Raw genomic sequence first — 20,515 nt, forward strand, 5'->3', positions numbered from 1 at the left:
CTCTCTCTCCCCCTATACATACATAGTAAAGAAGCCATACATGAGGACATAGCAAGGAGGCAGCCGTCTACAAGACAGGAAGAGAGGCCTCACCTGAAGCCAACCCTGAAGGCACCTTGATTTTGGACTTCTACCTTCTAGAACTATAAGAAAATTAATTTCTGTTGTTTAAGCCACCCAGTCTGTGGTATTTTGTTATGGCAACCTGAGCCAACTAAGACAGACACCATTGCTTTATGGCCTGTACTCCCCTGCCAGGTTTTTACACTGCCTCTCCTGTTGCTGGAACTCACCAACAATGCATTCATCATGCCAATTTCCCAAACACTTTCTCCGTCCACTGCTCACCCATGCTCATGCCCATTTGGGAATCATGCCCCATGCAGGGAGTGACCCAGTGCCATGAATCATCACGTCCTTCTCTATAATTTTCTCCCACATTCCTGTGAATTCAGGATTTCAGACTTTATCTAAAATTTCCCCAACGTGACCTCACTTCTCACTAACTTCTTTCCAAACCCTCCTCTCCCACTGATGGGACTCAAAAGGTCATTTCAAGTATATAGATACTTTTGCTGCCATTGTGCAAGATGAAGTGAGTCTGACCAAACCCAACAGGTCTGAGAGCATGGGAATTGGGAAAATAACATAATGTCACATCACAAAAAGCAGAAAGGGTATTTTTTCTTTTGACTTTAGGAAATTCATAATCACATTTTACTACCTAGATGTCCTCTCCTGAAAGGTTGGTGGGAGGGGAGGTATATGAAGAAATTAAACAATCATTGAATCTTTCAGAGTAGAATGAGTCTGTGGATGCCACAGCTTAAGTTCCCTCTGTAACACCTCCCAAGCGATGGTCAGTTTTTAATGCATGCCTCTAGTGACAGAGAACTCGCTACCTTACAATGCTGCTGAATCTGTGGTGGAACACCTCTAGTTGTTAAAAAATCATTCTTTATCTGAGCTGAAATCTACCCAACAGTCCTACTTCTACCCTTTAGAGTAAAACAGAGCAAGTCAAATCTCTCTTCCACAAGTTAATCCTTCCAATATCTGAGGACAGGGGTGGTCTCCCTGCTTAAATTTTCCCCAGACTAACCTTTCTCTTCTCATGTGTCTGTTCCTTATTGACAATGAACTTGATTCTCATCACCCTTGTTGCTCTCTGCTGCCCTGAGCCCCATCTCTGCCCCAAGATGGACCTCAGACCTGAATAGACTATTCCAGACATGAGCCATGCAGAATGAAGCAAGCTGCCCTTCTTGACTTCCCATAAGGTTTTAACATCATCCACCTTCTAGTCCTCTTTGAAACCTGTCACTCAGCCACAGGTTCTTGGCAGAATGGAGGACCTGGGCCAGTCCCTCTAATTGCCATCACTATTAAAGAATCTGCCTCTCTGTTATTTGGAACATTCAGCAAGAACAGATTTCCTCTCGTTGCAATTTAGATTCCAGAAAAGGCCAATTTGGTTTGCCTTAATGAGACAGTGACTCTATCATTTAATTTTTTTTTTACTTCAGTCCCTCCTGGGCTTGGCACAAATTTAATGTTTTCCCATGTGCCTTTTCTAAAGGGAAAACTACCTAAACCAAAGACATCAGGCAAAATCATTTCTCCCTAATGACATTTTTTTTTTTTTTTTGAGATGGAGTTTTGTTCTTTAGCCCAGGCTGGAGTGCAGTGGCATCATCTCAGGTCACTGCAACCTCTGCCTCCCGGATTCCAGCTATTCTCCTCCCTCACCCTTCTAAGTAGCTGGGACTACATGTGTGCACCACCATATCCAGCTAATTTCTGTATTTTTAGTAGAAACAGGGTTTCACCATCTTAGCCAGACTGGTCTTGAACCCTTGACCTCAGGTGATCTGCCTGCCTAAGCCTCCCAAAGTGCTTGGATTACAGGCATGAGCCACCTCTCCCAGCCCCTATGACAATTAATGTTAGAAGTAAGAAGCTGACAGGGATTTTATCTGTCTCTCGAATCAAAGACAGGTGTTACTCTATTTAATGATCTACCCAGACCTACTGAAATTAGAGTAATAAGCTCTTCAGGTGATCCTTATTCCTAACAAAATTCGAGAAGTCTGTCCTAGAGCGTATTGAAAGCCACTGTTTCCTCCTTAAACTTGTTTTCACTGCTCTTTGGAAGCAGGAATGCCATCTCTAACTATACAATTGGAATGCTAAAATCTGGCCTGGTGTGGTGTCTCAGGCCTGCAATACAAACACTTTGGGAGGCTAAAGTGGGAAGATTACTTGATGCCAAGAGTTCAGCCTGGGTAACAGTGAGACCTTATCTCTACAAAAAAAGTAAAAACTAGCTAGGCATGGTGGCATGCACCTGTAGTCCTGGCTAGTAGGAAGGCTGAGGTGGGAGGATCATTTGAACCCAGGAATTCAAGATTGTGGTGAATATGATCATGCTGCTGCACTGCAATCTGGGGGACAGAGTGAAACCCTGTCTCAAAAAAAAATGCTAAGATCTGGGGGACAAAAAGTGAAAGAGGCTCTCTCCAAAATCCCCTGCTTAACTGCCAGAGTTTTAAAGATCTGTTACCATGGAGCCTGTGCTGCCCAGTGGGTGACATTTTCATTTCAACTACATGCCAATATATAGAAGATGGACTGAAAGAAGCTTTGACCAATCTCACCAGTGTGACCTCAGAACTGGAGAGCTTGGTAGATTCAAGACTTCCAGGACACTCTCAGGCCACAGCAAAGTTATGAAAGCAAAGATATCTCAATTGGAAATCCACTGAAGCCACTCAAAAGCTTGGTGGGAAATCCTTCCACAAACAATTTAACTCCTCAAGAGATGGGATTGTAAGAGTTCTCAGAGGTGATCTCAACCACCAGAGACAACTAAGGTTGTCGGCCAGAGCACTTTTCTACCTCTCAGCTATGGCATGAAATTCAGAAGAGGAATTACAGGCACAGGCACTCCAGGCCGTTTGCAATCCAGTCAGTCCTGCCTTCTCCAATCTCAGCAGCCCTGCCATGCCCTGCCATGTCCCATCCACTCTGGCAAAACCATACTGGCTCAATTTCAAGATGTGCTCTGTGCTTTCCTACCTCCTGCTTTTGTTTATGACATGTTCCTTCTTCCTGGAATGCCCTCTTCATCAAGCTCTGTCTACAAAAACACTTTCCTCATCTTCAAAATAAAGCCCAGTCTCACCTCTCCACTGACATCATCCAGAGCTGATCTCCATCCTCCAATCTCTTACCCCGCATGTTGTCTATTCCCCTCTCCTGGTGCATGTCACGTCCCCTAGTAACTGCTTTGGTAACTGCTTCGGTAACTGCTTCCACACAAGTCTACTGCCCCAAATATCTTCTAGTCTTCAAAGAGCATTTCTGCTTCCACTTAAAACAGGACATTCTTTGCACATTGCAAGGACTCAGTAAAGGTCTGCTGAGTAAGTGATATCAAATCCTTGAATGTTCTACTTGAGGAAACAACAGAAACCACAGCAGCCAAATGTTTGAAAGTTGCATTTGTTCCCACTGGTGCATGGAGTCAGGACTCTTCTCAGGGACATGCCAAAGACCACTCTCCCGAAGAGGAAGCACTACACCTAGCTTGCCAAGCCTACCCAGGGCCCATAAGAACAGCAGGGCATACTGGAGACTACGAAGTGGCTCTGTGAAATGTCAGTCTGGCAACTCATAAGCTCAGTGTTCATAAGAACAAAATCATAAGTGGAACTGACTTTATAGGTTAGTCCATCAAATAGGCTTTTTTTTTTTTTAACTTTAAATATTTGGTATTGGCAAGTAAATAGGCTCTCCTACATATTTCTGGTAGAAACGTAAATTGATATCATCTTTCTGGAAAGTTGTTGGTTGGTACACATTAAAATCATTTAAAAGTTCAACTCCTTCCATTTATATGACCCTATTTTTAGGACTCGGTTTTAAGCAAATTATCAGAGATGCAGACTGAAACTTAGATAAAAGGATTTCATCAGTATTTTCATTGCTACGTTATTTACAACAGAGGAATGTTGGAAACCACATAAGTGCCCAACAATAGAAAAACAATTGGATAAATTCAGGTTCATATTTATGATGGAATTTTTCAAAAATTTTTGTAGAGATGGGATCTCGCTATATTGACCAGGCAGGTCTCAAACTCCTGACCACAAGCTATCCTCCCAGCTTCGCTTCCCAAAGTGCTAGGATTATAGGCATAAGTCACTGTGCCCAGCCATATGATGGCATATTGTGCAGCCATTAAAATTATATCTTTGAAGAATTTGTTATGACATGAGGAGATATAAACCTATATACCATATGAGTCCCAAAACGTTTAAATATATGCATAGGTGTGGGTGTGGGTGTGTGTGTGTGCCTGTTTATACATAAATATATCCAAATTTAACAGTGGTTATCTTTGGCAGACAAAGTAATTTTTTAAATACTTTTCCAATTTTTTTACAAGGGGCATGTGTAATTTTATAATCAGAACACAAACCTTTAAAATCTTCAAGAATAAGGGACAATTCCAGAACTGTCTCAGATTCACTAGCAGAGCCTGAGGACTGAAAGCAAGGTAAGCATGTACATTATGTGTTTTTTTGAGGGGATGTAGAAAAAAGACATGAAATATGTCTTTGAATGCTAACTACAATTATGTTTGTGTGCCAGGAAATAGAAAATCGCTATCTTAACCCGACTCATGTGATGTTCCAGCTGGAATTACCTTGGAAATGATTACAGCTGACCCTGTTATTTTCCAATGAAAATAAAATTATAGCCCAGAGGAAAAAAGTGATTCATGTTTACACATTAATTTTATCTTTACTTCCACAGCCTAAGGACAGTAAGACAGAATGTGCACACTTAGGACCACAAATCTGGGCATCAAAAATTGTCCTCAGGGCTGGCTGCAGTAACTTACAGCTGTAATGCTTACACCTGTAATGCCAGCACTTTGGGAGGTCGTGGCAGGAGGATTACTTGAATCCAGGAATTTGAGACCTGCCTGGACAACATAGTGAGAACTTTTTGCTCTACAAAAATAAAAATAAAAAATTAACTGGGTGTAGTGGCACTGCCTGTAGTCCAAGCTACTCGGGAGGCTGAGGTAGGAGGATCCTTTGAGCCCAGGAGGTTGAGGCTTCAATGAGCTGTGATCATACCACTGCACTCCAGCTTGGGCAACAGAGTGACAGCATATCTCAAAAAACAATGAGAAGAATTGCCCAGAGCAATGGACAACTGGCTTCACAATCAGAGGCAACCAGTGGATTTTTTAAAAGGATCCTGTATCAATAATCATACTTGAAAGTACAATTAAATGGCATGGACATCCCTTTCCTCCCCTTCTTGAAAGCACACTGAGAACCTTCCAACCTGGTTCTAATCTTGGCTCTGCCATAGCAAACTATGTGACCTTGAAGCAGTCACTTCAGTGATTTCAGCCTCAGTTTCCTCCACTATAAACCAAGGATAAGAATCTTTTTTGGCCTACCGCAAAGGAATTTACTGAGCTTCAATGAGGTGACAAAATTTAAGAAAGTTTTGCTCCACAAAGTCATGCTATTCTGAAGAAATATTAATGCTTCTACACAGCCATGTTTTTATAGATTACCCTGAATTTCCTGAAACAAACAATTATCAAGTCATCATTTTCTCCTTGAGCAAACAAGGTCATCATAGCCCAAATGGAAAATGCACTCAACTAATTTCAGGAAACCTTTTTGTTTGTTAATGAACCATATAAGACCCAGAATGTCCAGAATTCTGGAGATGGCTTCCTGCTCCCTGCTTTTGTCCTTCTCTTTAAGGGATATCAGGAGATCCCAGGGCCTCTTCTCCATCCCTCCTCTAGGCTGTGCTAGACTCTTCCATTGGGATATCCTCCAATAGTGGTCCTTAAACTTGTAACATAATCAGAATACAAGATATGCAGTTAAATCTGCATATCTTGAATATGCAAATTCACAGATAATGTATTCATTATTTATACATTTGTAGCGTAAGTATGTCCCTAATATTGCATGGGAGATACTTCTACTAAAAAAAAAAAAAAAGGAAGTATTGTTTGTCTGAAATTCAGAGTTAACTGGGCATCCTGTATTTTTGTTTGCTAAATCTGGCAACCCTAATCAGAATCACCTGGAGGGCTTATTAAAACACAGATTGGCCAAGCGTGGTGGTGCACACCTGTAGTTCCAGCACTTTGGGAGGCCAAAGGGGGAAGGTTGCTTGAGCTCAGAAGTTTGAGACCAGGCTGCGCAAGACCTCCTCTCTACTAAAAATCAGAAAAATTAGTCAGGCGTGGTGGCATGCACCTGTAGTCCCAGATACTTGGGAAGCTAAGGTGGGAGGACCTCTTGAGCCCAGGAGATCAAGGCTAAAGTGAGGTATGATCATGCCACTGTACTCCAACCTGGGCAACAGATCAAGACCCTGTCTAAAAAAAAAAAAAACCAGATTACTGGGCCCCGTGTCCTGGAGTTTGAGTTTCTGATTCAGAAGGTCTGGTTTGAGGCTGGAAATTTTGCATTTCTAACAAGAGTCCAGGTCTTGCTGACGTGGCTGCTCTGGGTACCAAAGTTTGAGAGCCCCATCCTGGGAGAATAACAAAGGGAGAGAAGAATGCTAATTTTTACAGTACTGCCTTTGGGCCAAGGGTTGGGCCATGTATTTCATTTGCTTTGTCTTATTTAATGTCCACTACAGTTCTGTGAGGTTGATATTATTCTCATCTTCATTTACAGATGAGATTAAAAATCAGAAGATTGAAGTGACTTGCCCAAGGTCCCATAGCCAAAGGTGATGGAAGTCCCAGGTGTATAGGGAGAGGCTGTGACACACACTGACTTCCTGGTTTTTCCTGGGACATTCCCTTCTGAATGCCCCTGAAGGGGCACAGTGGGGTGAGACCCTCCTACCCATCCCACTGTAAACTCAGGATTGGCATGTGCTCATCTGCATCATGTTTTATTTCATATTCCTTCTTTACCTCCTCAGGAACTTGTCTCTAATCATAATTAGCGTCTCTCTTAGTAAGCTCTTTTCGCACAAAGGAAGTTTGAAAGGATTTAACCTTGGACCATTGCCATCTCAGGGATCACACTTCCTGGATTGGGATAGAAAATCAGATGGAGCTCCTATATTCAGAATATTTTATTTCTGACACTCTGGTAAATATTTAGACACAGGCTTTACTCCAGAGTCATCACAGTCTCTATTTACTCGGCCAACTCCTATGCCCATGGACAATGGTCATCTTTCACTGATTACATTTATGAACCTCTCTCCTTGCCCAAAGAACCAAAGGGGCAGGAAATCAGGGAACCACTGACATTTTCCCACCAGTTTTTGGCACAAAAGACAGGTGAGGTCTTCTGTTGGCATTTAGAGGTCAATGAGGCTGAAAACCAATCCACCCTCCCATCAAGATGAGCCCATCTTTGGAATCATCAGCAATTCAGGGTCACTTACTCAAAGCACCTGATCTAAATGTACCAACTTGGCCAGATGCAGTGGCTCACATTTGTAATTCCAGCAATTTGGGAGGCTAAGGAAGACAGATCACATGAGGCCAGGAGTTCAAGACCAGCCTGGCCAACACGGTGAAACCCCATCTCTACTAAAAATGCAAAAAAGTTAGCCAGGAATGGTAGCACAAGCCTGTAATCCCAGATACTGGGGAGGCTCAGGCAGGAGAGTGGCTTGAACATGGGAGCTGGAGATTGCCACGAGCCGAGATTGTACCACTGCACTCCAGCCTGGGTGACAGTGAGACTCTGTCTCAAATAAATAAATATATATAGTATCTCTACCCCACGGTGGCCCCCTTTCAGCTTTTCAAATATCCCAAGCTTATTCCTACATCAGGGCCTTTGGCCATTCTGTTCCTTGCACTTGGGTTGCTCATCTCCCAATCTTCACATGGCTGTCTCCTTCTGACCGTTCAAGGCTCAACCTGAATGCTCAATCCACAGAAACGCCCTCTCTGAGCCTGTGTTGAATAAGAAAGACCCTTCTCCCTCCCACTCCACCTCACCTTTGACTCAAATACATTTTCTTCAGAACATTACTATTATCAATAATTTTACAGGTATTTTGTAAGCATATGAGGGACACACACACACACGCACACACAGATATAAACCAGCACCTACTGGTTTATATCTGGCACATAGTAGGTATCGACATGCAGTTGTGGGATGAAAGAATAACACTGCATAAATAGATGAATGATTCAATTCACAGCTTAAGGAGGAGAAGCTGGAGATGAAAAATAATTTTTTTTTTGAGATGGACTCTTGCTCTGTTGCCCAAGCTGGAATGCAATGGCATGATCTCGGCTCACTGCAACCTCCATCTCCCAGGTTCAAGCGATTCTCCTACCTCAGCCTCCCAAGCAGCTGGGATTACAGGCGCCTGCCACCACACCCAGCTAATTTTTATAATTTTAGTAGAGAAGGGGTTTTATCATGTTGGCCAGGTTGATCTCAAACTCTCAGCCTCAGGTGATCCGCTTACCTCGGCCTCCCAAAGTGCAGCCACCACGCCTGGCTGAGAAACAACTATAATGATGATAATAATGATAGCCATCCCTCAGACAGCATTAACTATATAGTGTCCTAAGAGATTTACATGTGCTAACTAATTTAATCCCAGATATATTTCTAATGAATAATCCAAAGAGTTTATTTTAGCTGATAGTTTCACCACCTGTCTACCTCTTCTGACTTCTACCAACTAGAAATATGGCTTACAATTTACTTTTTTCTTTCGCTGTCTACAGAAGCACTAATCTGTTAGAAAATTCTGGGAAGGCAGCCAGTTAGAAAGGAGAAGCCAGGAGCTTAGGTACTAACTAGATGACAGGGATTTGGTTACACATCAATCAATTGATGACCAGGAACACCAAGAATACATGGAGTGGTGAGTGGCTGTGTATTAATCAGAGCACTTCCTCAGAGGACAGACTAAGCCATGAAGAATAGGAGGGAAATTGTTAAAAAAAAAAAAAAAGAAAAGAAACTTCCCAATGGGGAACTGCCAAGTTTTGCAAAACCTTGACTCAAACTGAGAAAACAAACGGCCTGAGAGTAAGAAAACACAGCCACACCGAATTTTACCAAGAGGTCAAATGTGAGCTAAAATTGGTAACTCCGATTAGGGCTTGATTTTCCGGTTTTACTCCCATGAGCCTAAACAACAACAATTTTTCTCTGTGCATAAAAACAGAAATTTGGAGCACTGCTGGAGGCAGGCTTTGACTTAGACCCACCAGCCTCCTAACCTCTTGAATTCTTACCACTGTCTATATTGTGTGGCCCCTGTACCAGAGGCCAGAATATAGACTTATGTCTCAGGTGACACCAACAACAGGGACCAGCACGAGGGTCTGGGGACATGTCCCCCTCCTCCCTCTTTTCTCTTTAATTCAGCCCATATTTGTCAAGTGCCTACTTGCAGTGTAAGGCCTTGGTGTTGTGAGGCATTAAAAAAATTAAGAAAAGTGTAGGTTTAACTCTCATCACAGGGCACTGAGATAAATAAGAGCACATGCAGGTAAAAAGCAAGTAGAGCAGGAGAGAGGGCCAAATGGACCTGGGCCAGAAGAGGCAGGAATTGCTTTCCCCAGGCTTATGAAAAGTCAAGTACTTATCTTTCCTTCCAACTTCTTTCTGGGGTGCATCTCTGCCTCTCCCATGTCCAGTTGCCTGGTTCCTACTCTTCCTCTCCAATTCATGAGCTCCCACCCACGTCTTGGGACTACCAGGTTTTTCTAAGACACGCTTTGGCCTCTCTAGTGGCATTATAAGTGGCTGGACTTTATCTGATCGTTAGGTTTTAGAAACATAACGACAAAATCAGATATATTTTACTCAAGAGGACTTGAAAAGTTTGAGAACCTGCCCTCTTTCTTCAGGGAAAATTTTCATCAGGGTCTCTGGTCAGCCCTAAATGAAAGAATTTCTTGGTTTTCAAACCAATCTTTAGGCCACACCAATTGGCCTCATACATTTCCATCTCAAAAGACAAGGAGAAAGAGACCTGAATAACCAGAAGATCACAGGGAGTCTTGTTCTGTTCATATCTTTTGTAAACTTGGGCAACCTATGGGATTAATCATCATCTTCACTGTACTTACCTCACTAGATCATTGAGGATTCAATCAGATAAGTGATATGACAGTCCTTCAATGGGTTTCAGTTGAAAAGAAGAACAAGAGCTAAACCTGAGGGTTTAATGTGTGCCAGGCTCCGTTCTGATACTGTGTGTGTGTTTCCTCAAAACAATAAATCTGGCCCTTTACCTGTTTTTGTGAATAAAGTTTTATTGAAACACAGCCACATCCATTCATTTATGTATTTTCCATGAATGCTTTTGTGTTATAACTGCAGAGTGGAGTAGTTGTGACAGAGATTGCATAGCAGCAAAGTCAACAATATTTACAATCTGGCCCTTTACAGAAAAAGTTTGTCAACTGTTTTATTGTTGTTGTTGTTGATGTTGTTGTTGTTGTTGAGTTTGGGGTTTTTGTTTTGTTTTGTTTTTGAGACAGGGTCTCACTCTGTCCCTGAGGCTGGAAGGCAGTAGTGCAATCATGGCTCACTGCAGCCTTGTTCTTCCCAGATCAAGCAATCCTCCCACCTCAGCCTTCCAAGTAGCTAGGACTACAGCTGCACACCACCATGCCCAGCTAATCTTTCATTTTTCTATAGAGACAGGGTCTTGCTATGTCTACAGGCTGGTCTTAAACTCCTGGGCTCAAGCAATCTTCCCACTTCTGCCTCCCAAAATGCCTGGATTACAGGTGTGAGTCACCATGCCTAGCTGAAACTTAGAATTTTAATCCTGGAAGAGCCTTTGAGATTCCTGATCTGACCATCTCCACATTAGAGAGGAGACTCAGACATTAATGAATTGCCCAATATCACAAAGCTGGGACAAGCCAAATCCTGTGGCTCCTTGTGCAGTTCCCACTCCCTGCCCTTTGGAATACTTCTTTCTGAATCTAAGGGAATGGCTGTCAAACAGTTGGTTCAGCTCTGTTGTACCATGCTGCTCCCATGGAACTGGCTCTGCCAGTAGTCCTGGTAGGTGTGATCAAACTCTCTTCAAAAACAAGAGTCTTTCACTGGGCCATGTATCTGGGACCTCACTTCTCTGTGTAAGCTCTGCTGCCAGTAACCAAAGAGTGGGGAATTCCCCTTTAAAGCTCAGCCCCTGAGCTTCACAGCCTTTCTACCCTCACATCTCCCACATCCCCAAATAATCATCACATGTTACACAGGCAGCTGTGAGTGAAAGGTGCCAAACCCTGGTGCCACATAAAAAGGGAATCCTGGGCCACCAACCAGCCCACAATTATGTAAGGTAATTGGTTTCGTGTTACTCAGATGAGTTGCCTTGGCTTGCCTCAAGCATGACTCAGACTTCCAGGGGCCTCCCCACCTGGAACTCTACATAAGCTAACTCCTCTTGTATTTTCAACCCTGGAGTCCTTGCTCCTTCCCTCTGATCGTCCCTTGCTTCTATCCTCAAGCCAACAGACAAACTATTTTTCTCTCTGGGCCTCAATCAATTTTCAGGAACAGAGTCTATTTCCAGAGTTTCCAAATCTTCACCTGTTACAGGTCATAACCACTCCTTTCAAAGCCCCCTAAGCCCCAGGAATACCCAAAAACAGCCACTCCTCTGTCCAATATGTTTTCAGACTTTATGAGCTCAGATTTTCTCCTACTTTTCTTGTGGGTGACAAACCAAACCCTCGCTGCCTCAAGTATATCAACCCAGGTCAATACAAGTTGTTCCTTCCTAAAATCCCCAGGACTCTCTTCCAGAAGCTTCTCTGCTGCCCACTTCTCCTATGGCACAAAACTACTGGGATAAAGGCAGATGGAGGGGCAAAGGCCAAGAGAGATGTCAGCAATGGAGAGCCTCTGACCCCTGTGATGTGTTCCTTGGGTCAGTACATTTGAGAACTGATATTCTGGTCATGGATTTAAGGACCAATGATAGGCTTGAACAAACTTTGTATTTTATTTCAAATGGAAATCTAGAAGCAACTTTTGATATGGTTTCAAATATTTTTTAACTTTGGAGGGAAGATGCTTAGATTCTTTCATGCTGTGTTTTCCTTTAATTCCTTCTTTCAGGTATGTATTGCTATGGTATTTTAAAATCATTTTAAATTTTAGAATGGAAATCACAATGCTTACTGTTCTTTTAAATTAGCAGTTTTCAAATTTTGCAAGTCAGCAGAACCATGTTTTCAAAGAAAATCTTAGCAGATTCCTCTTGTATAAAATAAATAAAAGTTGGGTTGCTGGGGTGTAGAGAAAGGAGAACAGTCCTAGAAGCACTTCTGCAGAGCCCCAGGGTTGTAGGGAAAATAGTTTAAAAACCATTACTTTAGAATGTCACCATACTTTATTTAATCTAAGACATGAACTATGGTAAGACATACCATGCAGCACAAGGAAAGAAAAACACTGCCACTCAATGCTGCTGATTGACCCAATTTCAGAGATGATAAAAGGTGGTCAATGTATAGCTATAATTGATTATTTGCAGTAGTATAAATATACAGATAAATCATGTGAATGTATTCACACAGTCAACCTGAAAGTTAAATTTAAGAGAATCAGCAGCAATAGCTTCAGGTAAATGCTAGCTTCCATTCACTGAGCACTACTAAGTAATGTGCACCAGACAGATGGCAACTGTGGGAGTTGCCTCTGCACTCCTGGCCTTCCTTCCATTTCTTAATGTTCTCATTTATCGACCATTCAGTAGGCAGTGTTGAGTGCTATACATGCATTGTGTCATGTGATTCTGATACATGGGCAGGTTTAGAAGCTATTATTGTAATCTCATGAAACCTTAAATGGAAACTATGGCTGGAGGAAATAGAGTCAAAGGTCAGCCTCATCAAGGAATCAGTGATTTCTGCACAAAAGAAGAATGATGCCATGTTTCTCTGTTTCTTAGAAAAATCTGATACTGAGACATACATGCATAAGGAAAACACCCACAGGAAACTTTACGTAAACCACTGAACCCTACCTGCTTTGGGTGGGGCCAGTCCCTCTCATCAACAAACCCTCAACCCAGATCCAGACTGGGACACTATCAGGAAGAAAGAAATCATCTCTAGTTAAGATGTGATGTGTTCTCAGGCCTAGCCCAAAATGCGTATCTCCTTAGAGTGGTTCTGCTTCATGCCTCCTTATCTCATTGTCTTCTCCAAGACCCAGAAATTGGAAGCTGAGGTCTTATCCCCAATATATCAACTTTAAAATTTTTCATCTTAATTATAGCCAATGGATAGAAAAATAGTCTGTCTGAAAATAGAATGGTTTGTCTTAAAAGTAGTGAGTTTCCTATCTGGTAGAGTTGGGAGGTGAAAGTGGGGTTAGGTGTAAACTGAGGCTGGATGAGCATTTAGGAGGCCTGCTATAGGGGGCACAGAAGCATTACATGGGGTAAGAAGTGCACTGTTTTCAAAATAAATAAACTTTAAGGTCCTTTTCAGCTCTCTAATTCAGCAAATCTCAAGTCCACTGAAATTTTATGCCAACCTTAGATCTGAAATTCATTGACTGGCACTGTTCAGTAAAACTTTCTATAATGATAAAAATGTTCTAGATTTGCACTCTAGGTAGCTACTATCCACATGTGGCTATTGAGCACTTGAAATATGGCTATGTGACCGAGGAAAGAAATTCTTCGTTTTATCGAATTTTTTTTTCTTTTTTGAGATGGAGTCTTGTCCTGTTGCCTAGGCTGGAGTGCAGTGGCGGCATCTTGGTTCACTGCAACCTCCACCTCCCGGGTTCAAATAATTCTCCTGCCTCAGCCTCCCAGGTAGCTGGGATTACAGGCACCTGCCACCATGCCTGGCTAATTTTTGTATTTTTAGTAGAGATGGGGCTTCACCATGTTGGCCAGGCTGGTCTCGAACTCCTGACCTTGTGATCCACCTGCCTCCGCCTCCCAAAGTGCTGGGATTACAGCCATGAGCCACTGTGCCCAGCCTGTTTTGTCTAATTTTAATTTTAATTTAAACAGCTAAGATGGCTGGTGCCTACCATATTGGACAGCACAGCTCTAGGGAGACTATTTAGTCTTGACTTGAACTTTGGCATAAGGGCTACTTCTTTAATATTAGCTATACGTGGAACCTTAAAAACCAAAACAATACAGGAGTTTGAGACCAGCCTGCCAAACATGGTGAAACCCCATCTCTACTAAAAATACAAAAATTAGCCAAGTGTGGTGGCAGATGCCTGTAATGCCAGCTACTAGGGAGGCTGAGGCAGGAGAATCACTTGACCCAGGAAGCAGAGGTTGCAGTGAGTGGAGATCATGCCATCACACTCAAGCCTAGATGACAAGAGTGAAACTCTGTCTCTAAAAAAGAAAAAATAAAAAAACAAAACAAAAAAAAAACAATAGAAAAAGAGAGTAGAATAGTGGTTGCCAGGAGCTGGGGCAGAAGAGGTTGGAAAGGGATGGGAAGATGTTGGTTAAAGAGTACAAGTTGCTGGGCGCGGTGGCTCAAGCCTGTAATCCCAGCACTTTGGGAGGCCGAGGCGGGTGGATCACAAGTTCAAGAGATCGAGACCATCCTGGTCAACATGGTGAAACCCCGTCTCTACTAAAAATACAAAACATTAGCTGGGCATGGTGGCGCGTGCCTGTAATCCTAGATACTCGGGAGGCTGAGGCAGGAGAATTGCCTGAGCCCAGGAGGCGGAGGTTGCGGTGAGCCGAGATCGCGCCATTGTACTCCAGCCTGGGTAATGAGTGAAACTCCGTCTCAAAAAAAAAGAGTACAAGTTTCAGGTGGGTTGATTAAGTTCTGGAGATCTATTGTACAGCCCCGTGACCATAGTTAGTAAGTTGTATACTTGAAAATTGCTAAGAAATTAGATCTTAAGGCTGAGTATGGTGGCTCATGCCTGTAACCCCAACACTTTAGGAGGCCAAGGCAGGAGAATTACTTGAGCAGGAGTTTGAGATCAGCCTAGGCAACATAGCAAGACTCCATCTAAATTCCTTTAAAAAAAAAAAAAAGAGAGAGATAAGGAAATTAGATCTTAAATGTTCTCATCATAAAAAATAAGTGCAGTATGTGAGGTGATAGATATATTAATCATTGCACAATGTATATGTACATCAAAATATCCCATTGTACACTGTAAATACATATAAATTTTAGTTGTCAAAAATTAAATTTTTTAAAAAATAGAAGTAACTTCAGGGATAACCTAAGAGCAACTGGAAAGATGCCAGTTATTTAAAAATTCATCCCAAAATAGCTGATCAAAGTCCAACTGCAGGATGTGGCATGATTTCCTTGTAAGTTCTCTTTGGCTGTACTTATCCGACAGTGGCATTTTTACATTCTTGCTTCCTTCAAACAGCTCACAGCTGTCGCTCCCTTCTCATTGTATGCATTTTTCATCAACTTCTGCTTTCACCAGCCAGTCTTACTTGTATCTTAAGCCCAAGAAATTGCACAGTTTGGCCAATGTGTTCAACCAGTCACTTAAGTGAGAACTCTGAATCAAAATGGTCATGGGGCTGAATTGATAAACTGGCCAGAGCCCTGTGATATGATAGAAGGAACTTTCTGGTTTCTCTTTCACCCATGCACTTGTTCTTTGATTGGGATAGTTTCACCCATGTACAAAATACAAAATCCAATGAGAGAGGAATCCTCATCTAGTGGAAAACTGTAATTGGAAACAGCAGGGGGTGCCTCATTCATCCATTCGGTGAGTATTTATCAAGAAGCTCCACGTATCAAGCATTGTGGTTAGGCTCTGAGGTAGGACATAAAACCTCTTTTCCATGTGACTTAAAGTAGAAACAAGGTAGCAAAAGAGCCACTATTTATTGAGTTCCACCCTCCCCCAAATATAAGAGGTGTCCACTTTTCATAACATTCCTGGAAGGTAAATGTTATCATCCCCATTTTATAGATACAGAAATGGACACTTGGAATTGCCCAAGATTACCTTGGTCTGTGTACTCTTTTCTCTGACCACCCACCTTGTGCAGTCTCATCCTTTATTTATTCCTTGAAGGACTCTAAGGGTAATTTATTTAAAGGTGATTCCCTTACTACAAGAGATTAAGGGTTCCCCAGAGACCTGATGAACATGAGGCTCACTGTCAAGAATTTTGTTTGGATCCTTGAATCCTAGAATCACCACTACCCAAAGCTAAGAAAAAAATGAGTTCCTAAAGGAAGTATCAGTTAAACAGTTATGGAAATAGTATTTCAGAGAAAACTTACCGGCCACCACACCATACTTCGGCCTGCAAGGAAGAAGCCTCCAACAGTCCCACGATTGGTGGAAAACATAGCCTGAGGATGGAAGGGTCAAAAATGTAATAGAAAACTAGAAGAGTGGCCTTGCCAGCCAAAAGGACACACTTTCCCATATGTGCACCCTCTTCTACCCACTCTATTGTCTGAAACACGCATTCCTTCTTCCCTGCAGCCTCAAAAGACTCAGATGAAGGAGCCAGGAACCTATATTTGACAGACAAGGAAACTGAGGCTCAGAAGGTATATATAGCTTGCTCTAGGGGTAGCTTGAAATTAGCTTCCAGTATGGCTTCCGGCAAGTCGCTCCACCTGGATCTGCTTGCTTGTCTGTTAAACGGGGAGAAATTGACCTTCTATGCCTTTCTTACAAGCATATTGAGGTGCTAATGAATGTTATATTTATGTTAGCCTTTATTACAGGTACATGATGGCATGTGCCTATAATCCCAGCTACTCAGGAGGCTGAGATGGGAGAATCATTTGAGTCCAGGAATTCAAGACCAGCCTGGGCAACATAGCAACACCCATCTCAAAAGAAAAAAAGAAAAAGAAATATCATACTTTTTAAAAGTACGATATGGGATGTGAATTATATCTTTGTTACCAGAAAAGTGAAAAAAATGCTCTAAGAATGCAAGGCGTTTGTACTAAATACTACATAAAAGACCAGACAAATTCAAGTCTTTCCTCTCTGAGGGTAGAGGTAGCAGGTTGCTGGAATCAGAGTTTCACTCCGTCATCCATGCTGGAGTGCAGTGGCACAATCTCCGCCCACTTCAATCGCCACCTCCCAGGTTCAATCCATTCTCCTGCCTCAGCCTCCTGAGTAGCTGGGACTATAGGCATGTGCCACCACACCCAGCTAATATTTGTATTTTTATTTTATTTATTTATTTATGAGATGGAGTCTCACTCTGTCGTCCAGGCTGGAGTGCAGTGGTGCAATCTCGGCTGACTGCAACCTCTGCCTCCCACTTTCAAGTGATCCTTCCGCCTCAGCCTCCCGAATAACTGGGACTATAGGCGTGTGCCACCACACCTAGCTAAATTTTGTATTTTTAATAGAGACAGGTTTTCACCATGTTGGCCTGGCTGGACTCAAACTCCTGACCTCAAGTGATCTGCCCACCGTAGCCTCCCAAAGTACTGGGATTACAGGAGTGAGCCACTGCACTCGGCCAATACATTATGACTGCTGTGTTAGTATAGATGAAGGAGAGGATTCTGTCAGACCAGGGTACCAGAAAAGGCTTACAGAGCGGAAAGCATTTCAGCAAATCTTGAAGAAAGAATGGAGTTTTATTAGACAGAGAAAAGAGGGAGGAATGTTGTAACATTTCAGAGACAGCAGATCTAGAGGTGGAACTTCACCCAGCGTAAAGAAGGAGGGAAAGGTGAAGAGTGTTGGCTGAGATATTTGAATGGAGAGAGTGGTGAGGAGTGGGGCAGAACACACACTCTCAAAAGCCAGGCTAAAAAGAGATGCCAGATGTAGGTGATGGGGAGGAAGGCAGCAAATCACACTGCCACGTGTGTACCTATGCAACAATCTTGCATGTTCTTCACATGTACCCCAAAACCTAAAATGCAATAAAATAAATAAATGGGAAAAAAAAAGTGCAAACTTTATTGCATAGGCAATAGGGAGCCACTGAGGGCCCATGAGGAGAAAAATGAGATCTATCTTCAATACACGATGACCAGCTCCTCCCACAGACTCCCTTGGGATGTTGCCTCCAAGCCTTCAGATTATTTCTGGTCCAGCACAGGCCCAGGGCCAGTCCTCCAGCAGAAAATGGGGTCAGTGCCTCTGTTTCTGGCCCCTGGCTATCTTCCCTCCAGCAGACACTTGCTAACCTCTGAAAATGTTAATAGCTGATAGTGACTTAACCCTGTCAGAGATGTCTGCATTTTTTTTCCAAGACGGAGTCTCACTCTGTTGCCCAGGCTGGAGTGCAGTGGCACAATGTCAGCTCACTGCAATCCCCATCTCCTGGGTTCAAGCGATTCTCATGCCTCAGCCTCCCAAGTAGCTGGGACTACAGGCACACGCCACTACGCCTGGCTAATTTTTGTATTTTTTTGTAGAGACAGGGTTTTGCCATGTTGCCCAGGCTGATCTTGAACTCCTGATCTCAGCTGATCTGCCTGCCTCAACCTCCCAAAGTGCTTGAATTACAGACATGAGCCACCGCACACAACCAATGTCTACATTTTCAAAGGTGACCGCTGTGGCTAAAAAGCATCACTATTCCAAAGGAAGTAACCCTTGCTTAGACACTTGTAATTTACTCATCAAACATGCCCGAGACAGGTAACATATTGTTAGGGGCTCAGATTGCAACGATGTATTGAACTTAGTCCTTTAGGAAGGGCCACTAATGTGTCCCATCAGTCAACATAAATTTGTTGAGCACCCCTGCGTGCTAGGCAGTACCCAGGAGAGCATGGCTTGGGTCTTTCTGGACTCCTGCCAGGGTCCCTCCTCCCACAGGACATACTGTGAAGTCCTCTGTAGCAGTTTTCCTAGAAATAGCAAGAGACTGAAGGATCAGAAAAGGTAGCTAAGGACCAAAAAAGAAACAAATCCCAAGGACTTGAGCTGTAGCAGTTGACCAAGGTAAGCCATTCTGAAGGTCATTGTGAAGTTGAAGAAGATTGACATCCCCAGTTGGTCTCAGAAATGAGGAGCATAGAGGAAGAACGTGAGGGCAGGGACTAGAGTGGGGAGCTGAAATAATTCAGGAAAGATGTTGGGGATGAATAAAAGGTGAAGAAAGGTATGTGTGCACCACATCTTTTCTTCTCTGGAATTTTCATCCCCTCATCTATGCAAGCCCAAACCCTACCTATTCATCCTTCAAAGCTCCTCAAAATCCACTTCCTCCTATACTCCCCCATGGAAATTTCCTCTTTCCCTACAGCCTCCTCCCTTTATCAAATGAAAATAATTTCTACCTCCTCAGATGACTTCACTTATGCCTTGTTCACAGCCATTACAATTTTTTTTTTACTTTGTGTTAACATATTACAAATTTTCAATTTCCCATAATGCTTTTGGTATAATGCTTTGTGCATAGAAAATCATTGTTCTGTGAGCACAAGATGCTCAAAGGAAAACTCTGAAGTTTTAGACACCACTTCGTAAACCACAGTGTTACATTCACCTGTTCAGCTTACAACTAGAAGAGACTGAACTCACAACTGCAAGCTGCAGGGGCAAAGGAAGGACAGTTACTGAACCACAATATTTTGGTTTGGGGTTTGCTTGGGTTCTATCTCCATGGAGGAAAAATATCACTGGGCAGAAAGAAAGAACTTTAGGCCTCTTTCCAGATGAGGAACAACTTAAGAAACTGAGGACGTTGGGCTTGGTGAAGAGAAGCCTCAAGTGTGACCTACTGTTTTCTGAAATGTAAAGTGGGATAGACATGATGCTTGGTGTGGCCCTCATAGGACACAACCAGACAAAATGGGAGAAGCTCCAGGACATCCAGTCTGAGTCCAGAACCAAAAGGAATATCCTCTCTGTCAGAGCTGTCCAGAGACGGAAATAAAGCCATTTGGGAGAGTTTCTACTGGAAGTATTCAAGTGAAGACTGTTGACAACTAGTCAAGATGATTTTGTCAAATGATCTAAAGAAAAGCATCAAATCTAAAAAAAAAAAAAGAGCAAAGGAATTCAGCACCACCAGGATACTGTCGCAACAATGCGATGGTAGTAAGAACCATGGAGAGAGTATTCCCAGAAAGGCAAGTGTCTTGGAGATTGGGAAAGGTAGAATAGTGGAAAGGGCATTGGCTTTGGCATCCTAAGATCTTGGTTCTTGTCCCAGCTCTGGGACCAATTCATCTGAATGACTTCTGGTCACCCTCTCTGATCTTCATCTATAAAACAGAAAGTTTGGGCTCCCTCAAGGGCCATTCTGACTCGATCATTCAATGATGCCATCAGTTCAAATGACTGCATAAGACAGGGGCCAGTAAATTTTTATTCTTTAAAGAAAAAGGGCCCGATGGTAAATATTGAGGCTTTGCGGGATACACAGGGTCTATGCTGAAAATTCTTCATATTTTGTTTTGTTATTTTTTTCATAACCTTTAGAAGTGTAAAAACCATTCTTGGCTTATGGACCATATAAAAACAGACTGTGAGACAGATTTGGCCCATGGGCCATGGTTTAACAA

The 20,515-nt window shown here is 42.7% G+C and overlaps 1 protein-coding gene across 1 annotated transcript in view; it reads right to left on the reverse strand.

The window, feature by feature from the left end:
• Positions 1 to 20,515, reverse strand: part of SLC5A1 (solute carrier family 5 member 1) — a 68,895-nt gene that overhangs the window by 45,215 nt on the left and 3,165 nt on the right. Inside the window, exon 2 of the mRNA XM_032266928.1 lies at positions 16,292 to 16,363. Within this exon, the coding sequence (XP_032122819.1) occupies positions 16,292 to 16,363 (72 nt within the window). The remainder of the gene's footprint in view (positions 1 to 16,291; positions 16,364 to 20,515) is intronic.

This window comes from Sapajus apella, unplaced genomic scaffold (assembly GCF_009761245.1).
Source record: "Sapajus apella isolate SASKATOON/1434 unplaced genomic scaffold, GSC_monkey_1.0 scaffold162, whole genome shotgun sequence".
Taxonomy (NCBI): Eukaryota; Metazoa; Chordata; class Mammalia; order Primates; family Cebidae; genus Sapajus; species Sapajus apella.